This window comes from Theropithecus gelada, chromosome 16, assembly GCF_003255815.1.
Source record: "Theropithecus gelada isolate Dixy chromosome 16, Tgel_1.0, whole genome shotgun sequence".
Classification (NCBI taxonomy): domain Eukaryota; kingdom Metazoa; phylum Chordata; class Mammalia; order Primates; family Cercopithecidae; genus Theropithecus; species Theropithecus gelada.
Genome location: NC_037684.1, coordinates 16,759,770 through 16,784,044, shown reverse-complemented (window position 1 = coordinate 16,784,044; position 24,275 = coordinate 16,759,770). Strand labels below are relative to the sequence as shown.

Below are 24,275 nucleotides of genomic sequence, written 5' to 3'. Positions count from 1 at the left end.
GGGCGTGGTGGCTCACACCTATAATCCCAGCACTTTGGGAGGCTGAGGTGAGTGGATCACCTGAGGTCAGGAGTTTGAGATCAGCCTGGCCAACATGGTAAAACCCTGTCTCTACTAAAAATACAAAAATCAGCCAGGCATGGTGGCGGACGCCTGCAATCCCTGCTACTGGAGAGGCTGAGGCAGGAGAATTGCTTGAACCTGGAAGGCGGAGGTTGCAGTGAGCCGAAATAGATCATGCCACCGCACTGCAGCCTGGGCAAAAGAGTGAGACTTGGTCTCCAAAAAAAAAAAAAAAAAGCATTGCTGGATGTGACACACTTTTTGTTTTTCTATTCTATTGTATTTTATTTTTCAAAATGCTGGTCATGGCCCCCTAAATTGACTTCATAATCCTTCTGGGGGACTCTATTCATAGTCTGACAAACACAACAAAGGAAAAAGGTGACTCATAAACTGATTGTAATCTGATGAAAACACACCCTGAGGTCAACATTTTCCTTTGGTCAATGTTTACTATCTATCTTAATTTGTTTTCCAACCCTGGAAGGCAAGTGTGCTACAGAGAACCCCAGTGCCAAGATCCCACCATTCACATTACTCTCATCCTTTCGGGAGTAATACTTCTCATTACAAATCAATAAATGCACATTTTGAAACACATTCATGACATACAAAGTAAAACTGGCCAGCATCTCCACTGGTGCAGTGGCTCCCAGATCAGACAAACTCCACTGGACCAAACTCTGCAACATCAGACTCATCAGTCAAAGCAAACCTTCTTGTTACAGAAAATTGTAATCTCTCACATTATTGTAAAATAAGACAACAATTTGCAATACTCAACATGATGACTCGGTAGAGGTGTTTAGTTCAATATGATTTTATTTAAAAATGTGTACAGCTGAAGGAGGGATCTGATCTTTTGTTAAATGAAACATATTTTCACAGTATATATTTGGCCATTTTAGCTTTGTAGTGAATAATAACAGAAAAGGAAGTTTCTGTTTAAGATCCTCACTCCAGCACACTCAGCCAGGCGCCTGGCAAGATGACACATTTCCTGGTCTGAAGCTCACAGCCAATCCTCTCACCCAAGTGGAACACCAATTCTCCTCCAGGCATACACACACACACATACATCTTATTTTCACTGCTCTACACAGGGCCCTGAGAATCCTTAATTTTAAAGTTGGGAAAAACGTGAAAGGATTCCTTAACTCATTGTCTGTGACACATCCAACTACCTTTTAACTCTTAACAATTGCAAGTATAAAATACTTGAAATTTACGAGATGCTCCATTTAATGGAACAACTCAAATGCTAAAAAATTAGATCAAGTAACATGCTTTAATATTTTTAAGTGTTACTTAAAACTTATTGAGACAAGATACGCAGCACATTCTTGGTATTATAAACTCCTACCGACGACTGCTACTTGATGGCCAAAAATATTTAAAGAAGAGAAGAAACCATACTGGTATACAACAATGTCTGCAAGGAATGTCATGTTTTACATTTTGTTAGCTGAAATTAAACCTGACAAAAAAAACCAAAGATCTACAAAACCAACACCCATGTCATTTTAAATGATGAGGTAGATTGTTTCCTATGCAGTAAAGTGAAGATAAAAATCCATACAACTTCCAAATCCTCTTTAAAAAAAAAAAAAAAAAGGTTCGGGTTAGAGTCACTTTCACTAACAAGACATTCATAAACTCTAAGGTGGAGAGGTCATACTCAGGCAGGTTCTGTACTTGATGTGTTACTTGGAGATTCAATAATCAGTCTTGGGTCAATCAACTCTCTCCAAAATACAGTGATCTGAGGAAAAAGACAAAATCCCCAGTTTAGGCACTTTATTTTGAGGTCATACAGGTTTTAGTAAGTTAAAATTTTTAGCCAAGTAAATTTTCCATCAGTGTAGAATGACTGAAGAATGGGAATAATTTGGGTTCCAATAAATTGAGTTCAATTAGGGTATAGTAACTCTTTAGGCCAGGCGCTGTGGCTCACGCCTATAATCCCAGCACTTTGGAAGGCTGAGGGGGAGAAACGCTTGAGCCCAGGAGTTCAAGATCAGCTTGGGAAACCTAGTGAGACTCCATCTCTATTTTTTTTTAATTAAAAAAAAAAAAAAAAGAGGCCAGGCATGGTGGCTCTTGCCTATAATCCTAGCACTTTGGAAGGCCAAGGCAGGTGGATCATCTCAAGTCAGGAGTTCAAGACCAACCTGGCCAACATATGTCTCTGCAAAAATACAAAAATTAGGCCGGGCGCGGTGGCTCAAGCCTGTAATCCCAGCACTTTGGGAGGCCGAGATGGGCGGATCACGAGGTCAGGAGATCGAGACCATCCTGGCTAACACGGTGAAACCCCGTCTCTACTAAGAAATACAAAAAATAGCCGGGCGAGGTGGCGGGCGCCTGTAGTCCCAGCTACTCGGGAGGCTGAGGCCGGAGAATGGCATGAACCCGGGAGGCGCAGCTTGCAGTGAGCTGAGATCCGGCCACTGCACTCCAGCCTGGGCTACAGAGTGAGACTCCGTCTCAAAAAAAAAAAAAAAAAATACAAAAATTAGCCAGGCGTGGTGACGCATGCCTGTAGTCCCAGCTACTCGGGAGGCTGAGGCAGGAGAATTGCTTGAACCCAGGAGGCAGAGGTTGCAGTGAGCGGAGATCGCGCCACTGCACTCCAGCCTGGGTGACAGAGTGAAACTCTGTGCTGGGAAAATAAATAAATAAATAACTCATTTACTTAGAATGAAGCTAAATTTTACATTAAATATATTTCATCTTTCTTTGATTAAGAACAGGGGATGAGGGGTTGCGGGAGGGAGTAGCTCCCCCAACCCCTCCATTTGATTTGCCCTGTGGACAGGTGGCTTGGAGACCTTCTGGGAACTAGATGCGGTCCAGATGGGTATCACTAGGATGCTGATGCCCTTTCGCACTGCTCTGTAGTTCTTATCCTAACTTACCTAAAAACAGGAACTATTATAAACATACGTGTGTAGCAAAGACTTGGAACCAACCCAAATGTCCATCAATGATGGACTAGATAAAGAAAATATGGCACATATACACCATGGAATACTATGCAGACATAAAAAAGGATGAGTCACATCCTTTGCAGGGACATTCTCAGCAAACTAACACAGGAACAGAAAACCAAACACCACATGTTCTCAGTCATAAGTGGGAGTTAAACAATGAGAACACATGAACACAGGGAGGGGAACATCACATACTGGGGCCTGTTGGGGGGTGGGGACATGGGGAGGGATGGCATTAGAAGAAATACCTAATGTAGATGACGGGTTGATGGGTGCAGCAAACCACCATGGCACATGTATACCTATGTAACAAACCTGCATGTTCTGCATATGTATCCCAGAACTTAAAGTATAACAACAATAAAAAAAGAAAAAAAAAGAAAAACAAAACAAAAAAATACGAACTATTTCACAGCCCACCAAGAGAAAGCAAACGCTAAGGCTTGGTCCTATGAATGAATAATGAGGGCCATCTAGTGTCAAAAACGGTAATTACAGGCTTTTTGCTTTTGAGACAGGGTCTCACCTCTACAGTCCAGGCTGGAATGCAGCGGCATTCAGGACTCACTACAGCTTCAACCTCCTGGGCTCAAGTGATCCTCCTGCCTTGCCCCCACCACCCCCAAAGGTGGCTGGGACTACAGGCATGTGTTACCACTCCCGGTTAATTTTTGTATTTTTTGTAGAGACGGGGTCTTGCCATGTTGCCCAGGTTGGTCTTGAACTCCTGGACTCAAGGGATCAGCCCGCCTCAGCCTCCCAAAGTGCTGTGATTACAGGCATGAACCAGGGTTCCCGGCCTAATTACAGGCTTTCTATTCTACTTTAGGCCTCTGTTTAGGGCATAGAGAGAAAAGCCTCCAAGGTTTAATTTTCCAATGCAGTTTCCAATTTCAACCAAAAAAAAAAAAAAACATATATATATATATATATAAAGTACAGGAGACCAGGCCAAATCTGCTGATCCTACCACAAACACTAAAAACGTGTTTCTGGAATAAATCCCTAAAAGTGTCATCTACCTTAAAGACAAGGTAAAACATACAGTCTGGCTAAGGTTTCTACAAGTTCACACTTCAGAAAAAATGTTTGCAATATTGAAATTTATAGAATAGTATCTATAACATTTCAAGTATAAACACCTTAAAAGAGAGCATTTTCTTAAATCTAACTTCTATTTAATGCCACCATAACCTAATGAGCTAGCCACCACCAGCAACTCTGGTAGGTCTGGCTGCTTAAAAAGGTATAAACCATCTACTTCCTAAAATGGCAATTTAAGGATTTAAAGTCAGAGGACGGGATCATCATTTTATGTCACTCTTCAAACTGTTGTGCTATTGTAAGTTGGAACTCTCAGGCCAGGCACGGTGGCTCACGCCTGTAATCCCAACACTTTGGGAGGTCTAAGTGGGCAGATCACTTGAGGTCAGCAGTTCGAGACCAGCCTGGCCAACATGGTAAAACCCAGTCTCTACCAAAAATACGAAAATTAGCTGGGCGAGGTGGCAAGTGCCTGTAATTCCAGGCACTCCAGAGGCTGAGGCACGAGAACCACTTGAACCTGGGAGGCGGAGGTTGCAGTGAGCCAAGATCATGCCACTTCACTTCAGCCTGAGCCACACAGTGACACTCTCAAAAAAATAAAAGTTGGAACTGTGGTAACACTTGGGGGACAGTAGTGACTGCAAGGGGACATAATAGAGGGTTCTGGGAGTGGGTGTTATGTTCTATTTCCTGATCTGGGTCTGGTTACATGGGTATGTGCATGTGAAAATTATTCCAGCCATGTAATTATATGCGCTTCTCTGAATGTATATGCCAATAAAGTTTCTAAATACGCTACCCTTTCCTGCTGGAATCCTTATATAGCTATAATTTTAAACAACTGTACATTCTTAAAGTTTGTTATTTGTGCATCTTGTCACACAGGCTCTATGAGGGCCAAGATGGAGCCCTGATTTGGCACTTAGCACTGGTATTGCCATACCATAGATTCCCTCCAGAGCCTGTAGTGCAATGTCACCTTCCAAACCACAGGTAATCGGTCAAGAGAGAACGTATGGCCAAGCAGTGCGAGAAGAGAAGCACACCTACCTTGCTCTCCTGTGTCACAGCATACTCCACTACCTCGGTTCCATTTTCATTGTGATAAACCAAATCAAATTTCCCAGGTTCTCTCAAGGCTGAAACAAGAAGATAGGGAGGAAAGAGGGTAAGTTATTTCTCAATAGTTAAAAATGTTCCTCTACAGGGAATTTCTATCATTAAGATACCAGCCACAAACTGTCAATTAATGTGAAGGCTGGGTATGTACAGGAAAGCACGGGGTGCTCAATACAGGGGGATCCTGAGAAAAAGCCTGGACCAGGGGGACTTCTCAGCCATTTATCAGAGAAAACCTTTCCTTCATAAGCTTGATGAACTGTCATTAGTACTACCAGAATTGAATATGGCACCACAACATAATCCCCAAAATTAATTAATTTATGTGTTTCAACAAGGGAAGGTAATATGAAATGCTGCTCTGTCCTTAGAAATCACATATGCTTCCTACTACTTGATAACACAGGCAGTCCCTTTTTTTTTTTTTTAAGACAGAGCCTTGCTTTATCGCCCAGGCTGTAATGTAGTGGTGCAATCTCGGCTCACTACAACCTCTACCTCCTGGGTTCAAGTGATTCTTGTGCCTCAGCCTCCTGAGTAGCTGGGATTACAGGCATGGCATGCACCACTATGCCCAGCTAATTTTCGTATTTTTAGTTGAGACAGGGTTTCACCATGTTGGCCAGGTTGGTCTCAAACTCCTGGCCTCAAGTGATCTGCCCATCTCGGTCTCCCAAAGCGTTGGGATTACAGGCATGAGCCACCGTACCCGGCCTCAGTCCTTGCTTTCTATGGTAGAATGGGATTCGAAAAATGATTGTACAAGCTGAAACCACACAAAACAATCTTAATAATCAATAGGAAAAATTATTACTGTCTTAGGAGTTTTAAAAAATTTTGCCAAAACATTAAAAACCTTTACTACATAGGGAAACTAAAAATGAGTAAAGTAAAAACACTGAACTTATGAGTACACTGTAATTACATTAGGAACACTGAGAGCTAACTTTCTCTCTCTCTTTCTAGGCGTTTTATTTCTCTGTAAGAAACTTATCAAGGGAAGTTTGAACAGTGCTTGTGCTCTTGCCCTGTAACTTATGATACAGCCCAAGCACCTTCTCTGTGCTTTGTACAACTGTTGTACTCTTTTCTAAGTTTGAAACTGCTGTCTACATTTTATCCTCTGAACTTCTAATGTCATGAAATAGCTCAAAGAATTTGTTTTTTACTTTGTAAAATCTTTGTTTTTGCTGGTGTCACTTTGGGGACATTTTCATCCTTTTTGCCACGACCACTTTCCTTATTCAAGTCAACAAGTTCACCTCACTGGCAGTGTCAACATTCCCACAGTGAGCTCTTTCTTCTACAGACTCTCCTTAAACTCAGTTTGGATGGTACTTTCAGCATCACCACTTTTGTTTCTTTGCTGTGCCTTTATCTTTGTAGGCCTATTCCTTACTTCGATTATAAGTTTTGTAAAATGTCATGCAGTTTTATCAATGAGAGACAAGGAGGCACCACAACTGCATGCTCTGCTCTGTATGTGAAGTGAATAACAGATGCACAGTGACCAGTCACTGAGACTCTGAAAGCACTGACTTGATGGGTCATGGATCGTGACGCGTATCTGTTATTTACGTTATATAGTTATATGTGGACTAAAGAGCTACTGGCAGTACTTTATGCACTTACTCAGTTAACATACGCAATGTTGCTGCGGGACTGGTATTACTTAACTAAACCATGGTAACTGAAATTTATGTATATCAGAACCACCACATCAAGGACAACTGACATTGCTATTAGAGAACAGATACATCCATTTCTTTCTTTCTTTTTTGCTTTTGAGACAGGGTCTTGCTCAATCACTCAGGCTAGAGTGCAGTGACGCAATCATGACTCACTGCAGCCACGACTTCCTGGGCTCAAGTGATCCTCCCACCTCAGCCTCTCAAGTAGTGAGAACTACAAGCATGCACCATCACACTCAGCTATGTTTTTTTTTTTTTTTTTAGAGACAGAGTCTCACTATGCTGCCCAGGCTGGTCTTGAACTCCTGGGCTCAAGTGATCCTCCCACCTTGGCCTCCAAAGCCATTTCTTGATGCCCTAAAGAAGAAAAACTTTAAGTGGACATTATCACTATTAATCACTTGGCAAGCACTGATCAGGCTGTATGTGCAGAATTTGACAGCGGACAAACTTTTCTGTCCACCATTCTTAAGAAAGGGGATTTCTATAAATGAAACCTCATCAGAAGGCGGCTAGGAAACTAGTATAAGTTATATATAAACATTTACTTAATATCATAAAGGAACTTTGTTGAAAAACTCTTTTGACTGATTTCTGTCAACTGAATCTTTTATTCAATCCCTTATTTAAAAATAAACAGAAGGCGGGTGTGGTGGTTCACGCCTCTAATCCCAGCACTTTGGGAGGCCAAGGTGGGTGGATCACGAGGTCAGGAGATCGAGACCATCCTGGCTAACACGGTGAAACCCTGTCTCTACTAAAACTACAAAAAAATTAACCAGGTGTGGCAGCAGGCGCCTGTAGTCCCAGCTACTCGGGAGGCTGAAGCAGGAGGATGGTGTGAATCTGGGAGGTGAAGCTTGCAGTGAGCCGAGATCGCGCCACTGCACTCCAGCCTGGGTGACAGAGCAAGACTCCGTCTCTAAAATAAACAAACAAACAAACAAACAGAAAACAGGCTGGGCATGGTGGCTCACATCTATAGTCCCAGCACTTTAGGAGGCCAAGGCGAGTGGATTGTTTGAGGCCAAGAATTCAAGACCAGCCTGGCCAAAATGTCAAAATCCATCTCTACTAAAAATATGAAAATTAGCTGGACATGGTGGTGTGTGCCTGTAGTCCCAACTACTTTGCAGGCTGAGGCACGAGAATTGCTTGGATCTGGGAGGCAGAGGCTGCAGTGAACAAAGATTGCACCACCGCACTCCACCCTGGGCGACAGAGTGAGACTCTGTCAAAAACAAAACAAAACAAAACAAAACACACACACACACACACACACACACAGAAAACAATTAATTGCTTTAGGATCTGCTAAAGGAAAAGGCATCTCCCCTGTCCTCTGGCCAGGGACCCCCTATAGTACACTCCAAGTTAAGCTACATATTATAAAAGCGCTCTTATTCCAGGCATTCAGTTCCAGTAACAGGTGGGTTAATCAGAGATAAAGCCAGTAACTATTTAAAATGATATGTGAAAGTGTATGTATACACACAGTTTGGACATTTTGTTTTGACTTAATATACAAAAGTATATTCATTTGACAATCTTTTGAAATAGAGCTGAGTAGGTTTTATGAGTTCACTGAATAGAGCTCTTTCTTTTATAAACCATACCATTGTATTGTCTGCAATTTCCACAATTTACAGTTTTGGTGTTTATTTTTATTTTTATTTTTTTGAGACTGAGTCTTGCTCTGTCACCCAGGCTGGAGTGCAGTGGTGCGATCTCAGCTCACTGCAACCTCCACCTCCCGGATTCAAGCCATTCTCCTGCCTCAGCCTTTCCAGTAGGTGGGATTACAGGCACGTGCCATGATGCCTGGCTAATTTTTGTATTTTTAATAGAGACAGGGTTTCACCACGTTGGCCAGGATGGTCTCAAACTCTTGACCTCAAGTGATCCATCACTTTCGGCTTCCCAAAGTGCAGGGATTACAGGCGTGAGCCACCATAACCAGCCTGGGCTTTTTAAAAATAATGCAAGATTGCAAAAATTTGCAAGACAATCTAAGTGCAGAATCTTCCTCAGTTTTTACAAAATTCCTCCCAATCTTTTATAGCTGACCCACCCATCCATAATTTCATAGCATTTATTGAGTCAGCATTCAACTTAGGCTTCCTAGGAATAATTATTTTTATAATCAATTTTCATCAGTTCATACAAACTTTTATGAAATTATATAATTACAGTAATAAGAACTAGCCCAACAGTTTTGGAATATATCCAACATCTCTTATGAATCCCCAGGGTTACAGTGTGCTGAAAGAAGTGGGGAGCGCCAGTTATATAGAGGCCAAGGAAGAGAACATCTCCTGCGTATAAAAGCTATTCATAAACCACTGTAGATAGAAAGAGCCTAAATTTTCAAATTCTTTTCTAAAAGACTCACCAGGTAAGGATGAAAGAATTTCTATATCTACTTGCTGGGTCTCTGGATTGTGGCTTAATATTCTTCCTTCCTTTCAAAAATAAAAGTCCAAGTCAAAATCAATATGTAAAACACTGTGAATATACTAAAAACCACTGAATTGTAGACTTTAAAATGGTTAAAATGTTGAATTTTATGTTATGTGAATTTTATCTCAGTTGAAAAATTTAAAAATAAATTCATATATAAAGAAAATAAAAACAAGTAGACTAATAAACCCTTTATGTGAATATATAGAAACATCTTTAGAGGCAAAATAGACACATTTAAATCATAAATGGCAGACACTACCTTAAATAACTCAATGAAAGTAAGATTACACCAGGGAACCAAAAGTGAGTGAATACGGGAAAAGGAGGAAAAATCACACCAGGTGGATATATTCAAGTGACCACTGACCATCACAGCATTCATCAGGAGAGACTAGATATATCCTAATGGTGCTGCCTCGGTTCCTGATGCTTTTAGAACCCTTCTAAAACAGTGATCACAACCCCTCAGGAGAAACTAGAAGGTACTTTATCACTGGTAAGATCCCAATTCCCCCTCTCCCAGGTCTTCAGGTGTGGGAGCTGATTTTCTAATGCATCAAGAGGATGCACTGCCCATGCATGTGGGCGATGGGGAGACACATGGTAGCCTCTGGGGGTATATACTGAGAGACCAAGCAACCAGTTCCTCCTGACTCTATCTAGAATTTCTGAGCACAGTCAACAGTGTTTTTTAGAACCAGACTCAACAGGGAATCAGGAGCTTGGGAGACTACATTTTTGAGTACAGAATTTAACTAATTTAATTTTTGGAGACAAGGTTAATGAAAAAAGCAGATGATCAAGCTGGATAACTGCGTTTGAGGTCAAAGCAAAAAAGTAGGACCAATTTTCATTCTTAAAATGATTGTGAAAGCAATTTCAAAAATCTTCAAAAAATTTTGTCAGCTAAAGTAGGCAAATCACCTTCCAACGTTAATAACTATGATGACTAACAGCAATTTAATATACAATTTTTTTAAAGAGTCTCGTTTTGTCACCCAGGCTGGAGTACAGTGCAATGATCTCAGCTCACTGCAACCTCCACCTACTGGGTTCAAGTGATTCTTGTGCCTCAGTCTCCTGAGTAGCTGGGGCTACAGGTGCATGCCACTACACCAGGCTAATTTTTGTATTTTTAGTAGAGATGGGGTCTTGCCATGTTAGCCAGGCTGGTCTCGAACTCCTGACCTCAAGTGATTCGCCTACCTTGGCCTCCCAAAGTGCTGGGATTACAGGCGCAAGCCACTGCACCTGGCCGTTAATATGCAATTTTTAAAAATCAGTATCATCTAGAATTACAATTCACAGAGGTTGTGGGACGTATCAATACAATATTCATTTCCATTTCCTCATATATCACACAATTAAATTAGTTATCTATGGCAGGGTGACAAAACACCCTGGTTTGTTCAAGACAGGTCTGTTCATCTTTCCAGCATAACTATTAATAGCACTCCCCTTCACTCACAAGTATCCTGATTTAGGTGATAAATTACATGATCACCTCATCCACAGGAGATAGTAAGTGCCTAAGAAGATAAAAACAAAACACCAATGACCTAGAACTAACCCACCAGATCCCTTCATTAACTGATTCTTCCAGCCTGCTTTCGAGGAAAGGTTTTTTTTTTCCTTTTTTTTTTTTTGGAGACAGAGTCTCGCTCTGTCATCCAGGCTGGAGTGCAGTGGCGTGATCTCGGCTCACTGCAAGCTCTGCCTCCTGGGGTCATGCCATTCTCCTGCTCTCAGCCTCCCGAGTAGCTGGGACTACAGGCGCCCGCCACCATGCCCCACTAACTTTTTTGTGTGTGTGTATTTTTAGTACAGACAGGGTGTCACTGTTAGCCAGGATGGTCTCGATCTCCTGACCTTGTGATCTGCCCGCCCAGCCTCCCAAAGTGCTGGGATTACAGGCGTGAGCCAACACGCCCAGCCTTGAGGAAAGGTTTTTATAAAGATTTTAAAAGTCTTCCAAGGCATCAATCCAGATTAAATCAAATTCCCTTGTGTTTTATCTATGTTACTATATTAACATTACCAATTATTACCTTAAAAAATAGTCTTACATTCCATATCGTACATCAAAAAAAGAAAGGATGCACCTTAACAAGATTTTCAACAAATTTTGGTGGGTGAAAAAGAAATATGTAATTCTGTGATCCCACTGAGTTAAGCTTTTATTGAACTATGAAAAACCTCACATGCCAATATAAAGACTCATACAGATATTAAGTAAGTAAATTCCATGGATAATATTTATGAATTACCTGTGGTTAACTGATAATGCAAAAGAAATCATACTAGATCATAATAACCAGAAGTAATTCACAAATATGTAAAATAGATTCCCATGATGAAAATAATCAAATCTTCTTGCTGAGAACTGTTTATTATTTTCTTTCAAAGTTTAGAATCATGAGGGAATGAATACCCAAATAAGTTGGTGTGTCTAAACTAATTAGAAAACAGTAACTAAAAAAATTAAACTGGCTGGGCATGGTGGCTCACACCTGTAATCCCAACACTTTGGGAAGCCAAGATGGGGGGACTGCTTGAGCCCAGGAGTTTGAGACCAACCTGGGCAACATAGAGAGATCCCGTCTTTATTTAAAAATAAAAAATTAATTTTTTTTTAAAAAGTAAAAATTAAGATCATTCTCCTACTCTATTCTTCCCAAATATAAGGCAAATAACACTGGGAGACTTCACAGTGATACTATTAAAAAGTTGACATTTCAATAATGTTTTCATTTTCTACTTTCTGGCATTTTTATTTAGTAAAAAAACAAATCTGTATTATCCATACAAGTAGTATGAAATATGACTTTAGTTTTATTAATATACTGACAACTTACTTTTAAATAAACATCCTTACCTTGTAGTCAGAGACATCAGGAGAGTAACTGGATGTTAGTTCCAAAAGCTAAAAAAGAAGAAAAAAACCCACAAATACATAAGCCCTCTTATCCTCTCACATTCCCACAGCTCCTCCATCATGCCATGCTGGGGTGTCCACCCCCACCAGTCTGGGAGCCCTACCAGGAACCCATGACAACACTGCGGTTCCAGTGGGAAGGGCTTTTACAAACACTTTAAACCTGATTTGTTAAGTAAGTTTATTTGGAAGGGGAATGAACCTTTTTTGCTGTGACCATTGTTTTGAAATATACCTTAAATGCAATCTTTTCTCCAACTTGAGGGGCAGCTGCTAACAGTGGTAACAGACTATAGTCCTTCTTCTGTGTCTCTACTGGATTCTGAAAAACAGTGTTAGTCATGTGACATCATTACTGGTGAGAAAATGTGAACCCATGACATGAAGTCCACACACATTCTAAGGGGAAAGGGAGGAGGTAACTTACAAAAAATAATACTTACCTGGATAATAGTAGATGAATTTGTTACCACGTCATTTAATTGCTGTTGCCTCTGGTTGTCAGTGCTTCTATTTACAACACAGGAAACAGGATGCCCTCGTCCTCGACCTCTCCCCCGCATGCCCCGTCCCCTGGCTCCCTTCCAAGAAAAAAGGTTCTCTCCTCTACCCCATCCTCTTCCTAAACTAGCTGGGAGAGACACACTGGGAGAAGGACCAGGAGCCTGTCCGCCACCGTTTGAGCCAGAACGCCTCCATCCAGCAGCACCTGCACTCTGTGATGATGGCCCTGGGCCTGGACAACCTCTTCCTGCAAAAAGGCCTACTGTCTTTAAGAAACCCGCAGCACACTCCGGGGTGCTCGATGACATCAAGCATTGGTCATCTGACTCTGAACTAGAGTCTGAACTAGAAGATGTTGTTCCAGAGGTCTTGCCCTTGCTGGGGGTAAGGCTAAAGCCAGGTTTTGTAGCCAGTTTGTCTGCAGTTGTATTTTTGGTAGAGGGTTCTTCCTTTGATAACTCAGTTGGTAATTTCTCCGAGGAATTTCTGGCTTCCAAAGTGACTTTGCTGGGCCCATCACTGATAGATTCATCACAAGACTCAGACTCTGAGGAGGAACTAGGACTCTCTTTTGAGCAAACGCTTACACTACCTTTCCTTTTGGCTTTAACAAGGCTGTTTCTAGCAGAACCTTTTGGAGAACTACATCTCTGATTGGCCCAGTCTTTTACTGCCTGTACTTTAGGAGACTTGGGATTCTTGGTCTTTTTTTTATATTCACATTTCTCCTTTTTCTTTGGTGATTTTCTTTTGGTCTCTTCATTATCATCACCCACTGTGACACAGGTTGCTTTATTTTTTCTCTTGTTTTTTTTGCTGACAGTCTGATCTGTGACAGCTTTTGGTTCCAGATCCAAGACCTTCTCATTATTGTTATTGTTCTCTTGCCTCTTCCAGTGCTTCTTTGAATATTTGTAATCTGGTTCAGTTTCTTCATCCTCCTCTAACTGAAATGCCCGCTTCTTTGCTTTTCTAAGAGATAAATTACTGTCACCATTACTGATGACTACAGAATTCTCAGCAACTCCTCTCTCTTCTAATTTAACTCTGTCAACAGAACAAGAGAGAAAACTAGAGTGAGCAATTTGTAAACACATCTCCAGGACATAGTTATATACTGAGATGACTCTACAAAATGTAACTACCATCAGTCAATGAAAAAATGTCATATCAATTAAAGACAAAAGACTCTTTCTGGCAAAATGGCCCATACAGCATTACTCACAGTCAACTTTCAAATGACTAGTTTTATTTATTGAATAGCTACTGCATCCCAAACATTTTTTATATGTTTTTCTCTAATCTAAACATCAACACGAAGTAGGTACTTTTAATTTTACAGATCGCAAAATTACAGCTCAGACAAGTTACTTGCCCCAAATCTAGAGCTGATAAGTAGCAGAAAGGCAATTCAAACTTCAGTTTGTCTAACTTCAAACTCACAATCTTTCTAAGATATGCATGTCACCTACCCTAAAAGGTGATAATGCTGATTATCCATTTTGTTTCAGAATGTGGGCTGCTTTCTTTAACAATATTTTACTCTTGTTTTAATTTAGGTGAATACTAAACAATTTATGTTCTCTGGGGTATTGACAGCCATCTGTACAATTCCATGACACTCCGTGAAGCTTAATTTTATGTATCAATTTGTCTGGGCTATTGGGTGTCCAGATATCTGGTTAAAACGACACTGGCTCTTTCCACACCACCACAGTGGTGCACATGAATGTCCTGGCTGATGCTCTTAAGAGCATCAACAAAGCTGAAAAGCAAGGTAAATGCCGGGTTCTTATTAGCCCGAGCTCCAAAGTAATTGTCCAGTTTCTTTTTTTTATTTTAGTTTTTTTAATTTTTTTTTTTTTTTTTTTTGAGACAGAGTCCCAACTCTGTCTCCCAGGCCAAAGTGCACTGGTGCATTTCTCAGTTCACTACAACCTCTCCCTCCCAGGTTCAAGAGATTCTCATGCCTCAGCCTCCCAAATAGCTGGGATTACAGGTGCTCACCACTATGTCTTGCTAATTTTTGTATTTTTAGTAGAGATGGAGTTTTGCCATGTTGGCCGGGCTGATCTTGAACTCCTGGCCTCAAGTGCCCAAGTGATCCACCTGCCTTGGCCTCCCAAAGTGCTGAGATTACAGGCATGAGCCATCGCGCCCAGCCCCATCATCCAGTTTCCAACTATAATGATGAAGCATGGTTACACTGGCAAGTCTGAAATCACTGGTGATCACAGAGTTGGGAAAATTGTTGTGAACCTCATAGGCAGGCTAAACAAGTATGGAGTAATCAGCCCCAGATTTGATGTGCAACTCAAAGATCTAGAAAAATGGCAGAATAATCTGCTCCCATCCCACCAGTTTGGTTTCACTGTACTGACAACCTTGGCTGGCATCACAGACCATGAAGAAGCAAGACAAAAACACACAGGAGGAAAAATCCTGAGATTCTTTTTATAAGGACGTAATACATATTTACAAATATATTGCCTCAGTGGGAAAAAAAAATTATGCTGGGAGTATGTGTAAGGTTGTTTCTGGATGAGATTAACATTTAAATTGCTAGACTGAGTAAAGTACATTGCTGTCTCCAATGTGGGTGGGGCTCATCCAACCTGCTGAAGGCCTGAATAGAACAAAAAGACTGAGTAAGGGAGAATTTGCTTCTCTGCCTGACTCTTCAAGCTGGGACATCGGTCTTCTCCTGCCTTCAGACTCGAACTTGAACTAGAAATATACCACTGGCTCTCCTTGATCTATAGCTTACCAACTAAACTTAGGACTTCTCAGCCTCCACAATCCTATAAGCCAATTCCTTACAATAAATCCCATGTCTGTGAGTGAGTGAGTATTTGTGTGTGTGTGTATGTGTGTTTCTTACTGGTTATGTTTCTCTGAATAACCCTACTTCATCCAAAATGCCACTATAGGAAAGCAACTTCATTCCTCTATCAACTGACAACAGTTAATCCTAGAATGTGCAGTCTGATAATGATGGAAGTCTTGAGAGTGTCCTCGATGTTAAGCAAATAGTAAGTACTCAAAAATGCCTACTGGCCAGGCACGGTGGTTCATGCCTGAAATCCCAAAACTTTGGGAGGCTAAGGTGGGAGGGTTGCTTGAGCCCAGGAGTTTAAGACCAGCCTGGGCCACATAGGGAGACCCTGCCTCTACAAAATACAAGCATTAGGCTGGGCGCGGTGGCTCACGCCTGTAATCCCAGCACTTTGGGAGGCTGAGGCAGGCGGATCACGAGGTCAGGAGTTCGAGACCATCCTGGCTAACACAGTGAAACCCCGTCTCTACTAAAAATACAAAAAATTAGCCGGGCGTGGTGGAGGGCACCTGTAGTCCCAGCTACTCGGGAGGCTGAGGCAGGAGAATGGCGTGAACCCGGGAGGCGGAGCTTGCAGTGAGCCGAGATCGTGCCACTGCACTCCAGCCTGGGCGACAGAGCAAGGTTGCAAACAAACAAACAAACGATAGGCAGGCATGGTTGGCACATGCCTGTGGTCCCAGCTACCTAGGGGGCTGAGGTGGGAGGATCACTAGGGCCCAGGAGGTCGAGGCTGCAGTGAGCTGTAATTGCACCACTGCTGAAAACACACATTATACTTACAAGGCATTTACATCCAGCTATATATTTCATCAAGTTTTTTTAGTGACCAGGGAAAGATGTAGACAATCATATTTGAAAATAAAGAACAACTGGTGAATGATAGGAGTATATGTTACAAGCATTCTTTAAATTTTTTAAGGCATAGTAATCCTGTGGGTTTACCTCAATGCGGTAGTTGAAAAAAATCCTCAATTATTTGTCAGAAAACATGACTATACAGACACACAAATCGAGATAAAATAAAATAAGAGTTACTGATATCAGCAGTAGGATAAAGAGAGAAATAAAATGCTAAGTGACTAGGCATTTTAAATTACAAAAACACATTCCCCTCTGTTCCCAGCTGGGGACCTTGGCATCTAATAGCAAGGAAATAATTCTTAATCTAGCAAAAGTCAGTTTGGCATCCTTCGAATCTAAGAACTACCATGGAAAGCCTACAATATCAGATTTTTTTCTTGACATTTCTGATAAATTTGTTTTTACTTGTAGCAATGATCCAAGGTTCAATTCTGAGATGACCAAATAGGACCAAACTCAAACTTTCTGTCAAATTCTGAAAATGGTTGCAAGACTCTGTTCAGTCACTGTGATTTATTAAGGGCCTGGAAAACAGCACATGTAACATCCAGTTGATGAGAACCCCTTCCTTTCCTGGGAGCTGGCAACATCCTCACGCCTTCCAAAGCAGCTCTTAGCATCATCTCACCCATTCTTAAGACCATGCATTGGTCAGGCGCGGTGGCTCACGCCTGTAATCCCAGCACTTTGGGAGGCTGAGGCGGGCAGATCACGAGGTCAAGAGACCGAGACCGGCCTGGCCAACATGGTGAAACCCCGTCTCTACTAAAAATACAAAAATTAGCTGGGCGTGGTGGCACGCGCCTGTAGTCCCAGCTACTCGGGAGGCTGAGGCAGGAGAATCGCTTGAATCCGGGAGGCAGAGGTTGCAGCGAGTCAAGATAGTGCCATTGCACTCCAGCCTGGTGACAGAGAAAGACTTCATCTTAAAAAAAAAAAAAGACCATGCCTCTCCAGCTATTTGGCTTGAAGGTATGACCTGTGATTGCTGCAGCCCCACTTCCTACTGTTCCCCAAGAGAATGACTTCAGTTTTTAAAATATTAAGATTATAATCAGGTGTCATGGCACATGCCTCTAATCCCAGCTACTCAGGAGGCAGAGGGAAGATCACTTGAACCCAAGAGTTCAAAACTAGCCTGGGCAACACAGTGAGCTCTCATCTGGGAAGAAAAAAAAAAAAGAAAGAAAGAAAATATTAAGATTGAGAGGCAAAATACCATCCAGGGAAAAAGAAATGGTTCTCCTGGGTCTGCTTAGTTACCATTCCTGTCAGGTGCACCTTCCCTGGCAATATTCTCTATTTCTTTACCTGGATCACAAAGAATAGAGCTATCCTTTTACAAACAGAAGTGCATGCAGTTGTCCTTTCACAAGTAGAAGTGAATTACCTAGGTCACTAGTGACGAAAGAGAGTTGATTCCAAGAAACTTTAAAAACAGATCCTCACGCAGTCGGGCGCGGTGGCTCACGCCTGTAATCCCAGCACTTTGGGAGGCCGAGATGGGAGGATCACGAGGTCAGGAGATCGAGACCATCCTGGCTAACACGGTGAAACCCCGTCTATACTAAAAATACAAAAAATTAGCCGGGTGCGGTGGCGGGCACCTGTAGTCCCAGCTACACGGGAGGCTGAGCCAGGCGAATGGCGTGAACCCGGGAGGTGGAGCTTGCAGTGAGCCAAGATTGCACCACTGCACTCCAGCCTGGGCGACAGAGCAAGACTCTGTCTCAAAAAAAAAACAGATCCTCACTTTTCTTTTTTCGAGATGGAATTTCACTTTGTCGCTCAGGCTGGAGTGCAGCAGCACAATATGGGCTCACTGCAACCTCCTCCCCTTGCATTCAAGCAATTCTCCTGCCTCAGCCTCCCAAGTAGCTGGGATTACAGGCGCCTGCCACCACACCCTGCTAACTTTTTGTATTTTTAGTAGAGATGGGGTTTTGCCACGTTTATCAGGCTGGTCTCGAACTCCTGACCTCAGTTCATTCACCCGCCTCGGCCTCCCAAAGTGTTAGCAATACAGGCGTGAGCCACCGCGCCCAGCCATCCCCACTTTTCATTCTAACTCTCTGCACAGCAAACTGGGTGGTATTATCAAAACGTAAATCCACCCTTAAAATCCACAATTTAGCTTCTAGGATTCTGTTATGCAGAAAAACTGACATGCCCATCTGTCAAACCTGATACCCCCTACGCATTGCCTGCCTAGGCCAAAGTGAATGTCTGGGTTCAAACGCTATTTCTGCCACTGTAACTTTTTAAAAAGTCATTACCTCAGCCTTTCTCATCTATAAAAATGGGGATAATGACAATAATTATAGTACTCCGTGAATTATTATAGAGACAGCATGCCTGACTCAGAACAGGTGATATCCAAATGTTAGCTCTAACTTTTATTAACACAATGAATGTTGTTAGTCCTATGATGGGTAAGTTGGTGAATTTTTAAAAGTTGTACAAGTCTGTACAACTTTTCTGGAAGCTAATTTGACTGTACTTACCAGTTTTTATATGTACCTTCTCTTAGACCAATGAGTGTCTCTTCTAAGAATAAATCCAACTGAATCATTTTCCCAGTACACAAAAATACACAAGAATATTCACAAAAGCACTATGTAGCAAACAGAAAAGAATGATGTACCTTATATACTTTATATACTGAGATAGCCCATGATAGGTGAAAAAGCAAGGTGCAGAACAGTATGTTATGATATTTGTATTTTAAAAGTATAAGTACATATGGTTGCACATGTATAGAAATCTGGCAAGATATGCCCCATACCCCAAACTTAACCAAGGATACTTCTGGAGAGCGAGGTGTGGGAAAAAGTATATTATAAGAGAAGTAGGAAACTTTTTACCTTGGATTATCCAAGGAGCCACTAACTACAGCAATGTGAAATGAGAACTCATCTCTAATATTTTGTTTTGTTTGAGATGGGGTCTTGCACTGCTGCCGAGTCTGGAGTGCAGTGACACAATCATGGCTCACTGCAGCCTCAACTTCCAAGGCTCAAGTGATCCTCCCACCCCAGCCTCCCAAGTAGCTAGGACTACAGGCATCCATCACTGAGCCCGGCTTTATTTTTGTTTTGTTTTTTCTGAGGGGGGCAGGGTGGGTAGAACAAGGGTCTCCCTATGTTGCCCAGGCCGGTCTCAAACTCCTGGACTCAAGTGATCCTCCCACCTCAGTCTCCCAAAGTGCTGGTATCACAGGCATAAGCCAACATGCCTGGCCCATCTCTAATATTTAATCAGTGTGTTTTTGTTTTGGTTTTTTTGAGATAAGGTCTCACTCTATCGCCCAGGCTGCAGTGCAGTGGCACCACGTCAGCTCACTGAAGCCTTTACTTCCCAGGCTTAAAAGATCCTCCCACCTCAGCCCCCCAAGCAGCTGGGACTACAGGCATGTGCCACCATGCCTGGCTAATTTTGTTGTATTTTTCTGTAGAGATGGGGTTTCACCATGTTGCCCAGGCTGGACTCAAACTCCTGAGCTCAGACAATCTGCCTGCCTTGGCCTCCCAAAGTGCTGTATTATAGGCATGAGCCATGGTGCCCAGCCTTAATTAAGTATTAACTGCCAGAGTTAAAAGGGCCAGAGAGGACAGAATGCACTTTGTTTCCTTACAGAATTGACTCTTCAAAAGGGAGTTCTCAGGCCAGGTGCGCGGTTCAGGTCTATAGTCCACTTTGGGAGGCTGAGGTGGGAGGACTGGTTGAGCCCAGGAGTTTGAGACCAGCCTGGGCAACTTAGTGAGCCCTCTCTACTAAAATTTAAAAACTGTACTGGTAGTTGCAGCTACTCAGAAGGCTGAGGCAGGAAGAGCCCTTGAGCTCAGGAGTTCCAGGCTGTATGAGCCAAGGTTGTGCCACTGCACTCCAGCCTGGGCAATGGAGTGAGACCCTGTCTCAAAAAATAAGGGAATCTCTCTGAATCTACTGTAATTCTGAGGGCTGCACGATTAAAAAATAATAATAATTTAAAAAATTAAAAACCGACAGACATAGTCGCTCACCCCTGTAATCCCAGCACTTTGGGAAGCTGAGGAGGGCAAATCACTTGAGGTCACAAGTTCAAGACCAGCCTAGCCAACACAGTGAAACCCCATCTCTACTAAAAATACAAAAAAATTAGCCTGGCACGATGGCGGGTGCCCGTAAGCCCAGCTACTTGGGAGGCTGAGGCAGGAGAATCACTTGAACCCAGGAGGCGGAGGTTGCAGTGAGCCAAGATTGTGCCACTGCACTCCAGCCTGGGCAACAGAGTGAGATTCCATCTCAAGATAGATAGATAGATAGATAGATAAATAAATAAATAAAACAAAACAAAAATAAAAAACCAAATCTGCCAACACCCTGATCTTGGACTTCTAGTCTCCAAAAGAGTAAGAAATAAATTTCCATTTTTTAAGCCACCCAGTCTGTGGTATTTTGTAATAGCAGCCTCAGCAAACTAACGCAGGGGGTTCCAAGCCAATAGAAGCACCTCCTCCTTCTCCCAGGAGAGTTAGAGGCCACCTTTAGGAACCCACTGTCAGAAACGTGGGGACAGATGAAGCCAGATTCCTGGGGTTTAAGAGAATGGGCTATGAGGAAACAGCAGTGGAATACAAGTGTGTGGTACATCTAAAGCCTCAAACGCTGTTTCTCAGGATTCCCACAACCTGGTTTCACTTTTCCTCGTTAGACTTCTCAGTACTGCCAACAATCCCAACAGAATGCTTTGGCTGGTCAGATTCATCTTTTTAATAAGTCCAGCCAGCTTTTGTCTCTACAGCTGTGCTTTGATCATTCAACATTTCCCACCCATTCTTCAAGGTACTGCTCAATTCCCTGACCATTTTGTTCCATGCTGATCTCCCTTTTCTCAACCAGCTTCTGCACTTACCCGTATAACTTGGTCTAACTATTCAGTCTAATTGCCTGTATCACAGAAGGTAATATACAAAAGCATGAAACTCATTATTGGGGTCCCAGTCCAACGATATTGGGTACTTTGAGAACAGAGACTATGTTTTCTTCTGTAGCTCTGAAGAAAAGTGAATCTGTTAGGGAAAAACAATGATTGCGGGCATAAAACAACAAAAATAAAGATGAATTTTCCAGATTCATCTTTTTCTATAGTCTGCCCATTTGCCACGGAAGCCACTACAGAGGTATTTTTTTGCCACATGCAGCTGTGCATTTGAAGTATTTAAAGGAAGGATTTGCCTGTCATCGTGTTGTAATTATTATTTATGACAACTTTCATGGTTTTTGTCATTGTTAACTTCATTATGAAGAATGTAATGCCCAGATGATTCATTAAAGTATAATTCTAGTTAGCTAGCACAAGTTATTAACTCATTAGGCAAGGGACAGTTCAGAAAGTAATCTTAATAGGATGGGACACAATCCTTAGAATTGTAATATTTAAATAATCCTTCAATTGCAGAGAGAATAGAGACCTATTTCACAGTCAATAAAAAGGGGGGGAAAACTCTTTGAAATTCAGATTATTTCAAATTGTCATTTGAAACAGTTGAACATTATGCAATAAATCATAACATCCTGATTTGAAGATGCAGTTATTGTTCCAAATTAAATTCCTTCATGTTCTGAAGAAATCTTACAGAATCTGATATGCTCGAGGGTAAGGAATATTCAACAACAAAGGGCAGCAAGAGAAAATAGCCTGGTTCACGACTCTGGAATTAATTCACTGTAGCTGAAGCTTAAAGGGGGTGGGGGGAAGGAAGGCTGGCACAGTGGCTCACGCCTATAATCCCAGTGCTTTGGGAGGCTGAGAAGAGAGGACAGCTTGAGCCCAGGGATTCGAGATCAGCCTGGGTAACATGGCAAAACCCTGTCTCTACGACAAATACAAAAACTAGCCAGGCGTGGTTGCCTGGCCTGAAGTCCCAACTACTTGGGAGGCTGAGGTGGGAGGACTGCCTGTGCCCAGGAGGTCGAGGCTACAGCAAGCTATGACCGCACCACTGCACTCCAGCCTGGGCATGGGAAACCCAGTCTCTTTGTTTAAAAAAGAAAAAAAAAAAAAAGCCTGAATAAATCGGTCCAAGACAGGAATCCAAACTGGTGATACCATCATCTGACTGTGGCAACTCAACCACATTTCAGCAATTCATACTACAATTGCTCCTGGATACTCACCTCATTATCATTTTTTTAACTTCCAAAAGCACATTTAAGATTATTTTGTGGTTCCCAATTTACAGCCCAAAAGGACTCAAGACACTTATTTGAGAAAACCTCAAAATGTCTGGGTGAGACACAAAATGATACGCCACCAGAAGTCTCAGGGGACACGGGGCACAAGAGAACTAAGGCTGGACAACAGCATGTTACGAAGAAAACACGACGATTCCCCTTTCTCAGCTTGGGTCTCCTGCACCTGACCGTGAAGGCCGCCAAGGGTAAGGCCGGGTCTCCCGCACATTTGCACCATGGACACGGAACAGAGTCCCACAGTGCCTAGCTAAGCGTGGATGTGCTAAATCAAGGCTGAAAGAAACCCTGGCCCTGCCCTTAGGCATCAGGGTTTTTCCAAGTTTGATTCTCCTGTCATAGAAGCATCCCGGGGAGGTTGCTGGTTACAATGCAGATTCCGGCCAGGCGCAGAGGCTCACGCCTGTTAATTCCAGCACTTTGGAAAGCCGGGAGGATCACTTAAGGTCAGGAGTTCAAGACCAGCCTGGCCAACATGGTGAAACCTGTCTCTACTAAAAATACAACAACAACAACAAAATTAGCCGGGCATGGTGGTGAACGCCTATAATCCCAGCTACTCAGGAGGCTGAGGTGGGAGGATCGACTGAATCCAGGAGGTGGAGGTTGCAATGAGCTGAGATCGCACCACTGCACTTCAGCCTGGGTAACAGAACGATACTCAGTCTCAAAAATAAAAATAATAGGGGCAGGGTGGGGTGGCTCACGCCTGTAATACCAGCACTTTGAGAGGCCGAGGCTGGCGGATCACCTGAGGTCAGGAACTCGAGACCACCTAGACCACTGTGGTGAAACTCCATCCCTACTAAAAATACAAAAATTAGCCGGGTGTGGCGGCGGACGCCTGTAGTCCCAGCTACTCGGGAGGCTGAGGCAGGAAAATTGCTTGAACCCGGGAGGCGGCGGTTGCAGTAAACCGAGATCGCGCCACTGTACTCCAGCCTGGGCGACAAAACAGGACTCTGCCTCAAATGAATAAATAAATAATAAAATGCAGATTCCTGAGCCCCAAAGTTGACTACACCAATCAGTATCTCCCGGGTTAGCGAACGTGCATTTTTACAGCCCCACCCCCTCACCCTCGTCCCCTTCCCCATTCCCCATCCCCTCCACAACCAGGTCTAGCGGCCTCAAGCCCGGGCGTGCGCAGGCGCGTCCCCCTCCCGCCGCCCACCCGGCCGTCCCGCTCCCTGCGCCGCGCACCTGAGGCAGTCGTTGTCTCTCACCAGGCGCGCGCTCTCGGCGGGGGGCAAGAGCCCCCCCTCCAGGTAGAGGCCTAGGAGGGCCCCAGAACTGAAGCCGAAGCGCTGGCGGATGAGACTAATGAGATCTGTGACGACTCGGCATCTGTTCAAGTCGACCAGAAGCCAGAAGGCCGTACAGTGCGGGGTAGCTGGCGGCGGGTAATCAAATTGAAGCCGTAGCCTAACCGTCTCGGAAGCTGCCATCTTGCTCGGTGCTCAACGGAAGCCGAGAGATACCACGGGGCTACCGAGAGGCGTGCTTGGGCGGCCCGCCCCCCGGAG

General features: G+C 43.0%; 1 protein-coding gene across 1 annotated transcript; it reads right to left on the bottom strand.

Annotated features, from left to right (window-relative positions):
* Positions 1-867: 867 nt before the first annotated feature.
* On the bottom strand, positions 868-24,232 carry COIL (coilin). Its single transcript, XM_025363551.1, has 7 exons — positions 23,953-24,232; positions 12,755-13,862; positions 12,547-12,633; positions 12,252-12,299; positions 9,306-9,375; positions 5,154-5,242; positions 868-1,825 (listed from the first exon to the last, which is right to left on the bottom strand). Exons 1-7 carry the CDS (start codon positions 24,195-24,197, stop codon positions 1,742-1,744), a joined length of 1,731 nt encoding a protein of 576 aa, XP_025219336.1. The 5' UTR covers positions 24,198-24,232; the 3' UTR covers positions 868-1,741.
* Between the last annotated feature and the right edge of the window lie 43 nt (positions 24,233-24,275).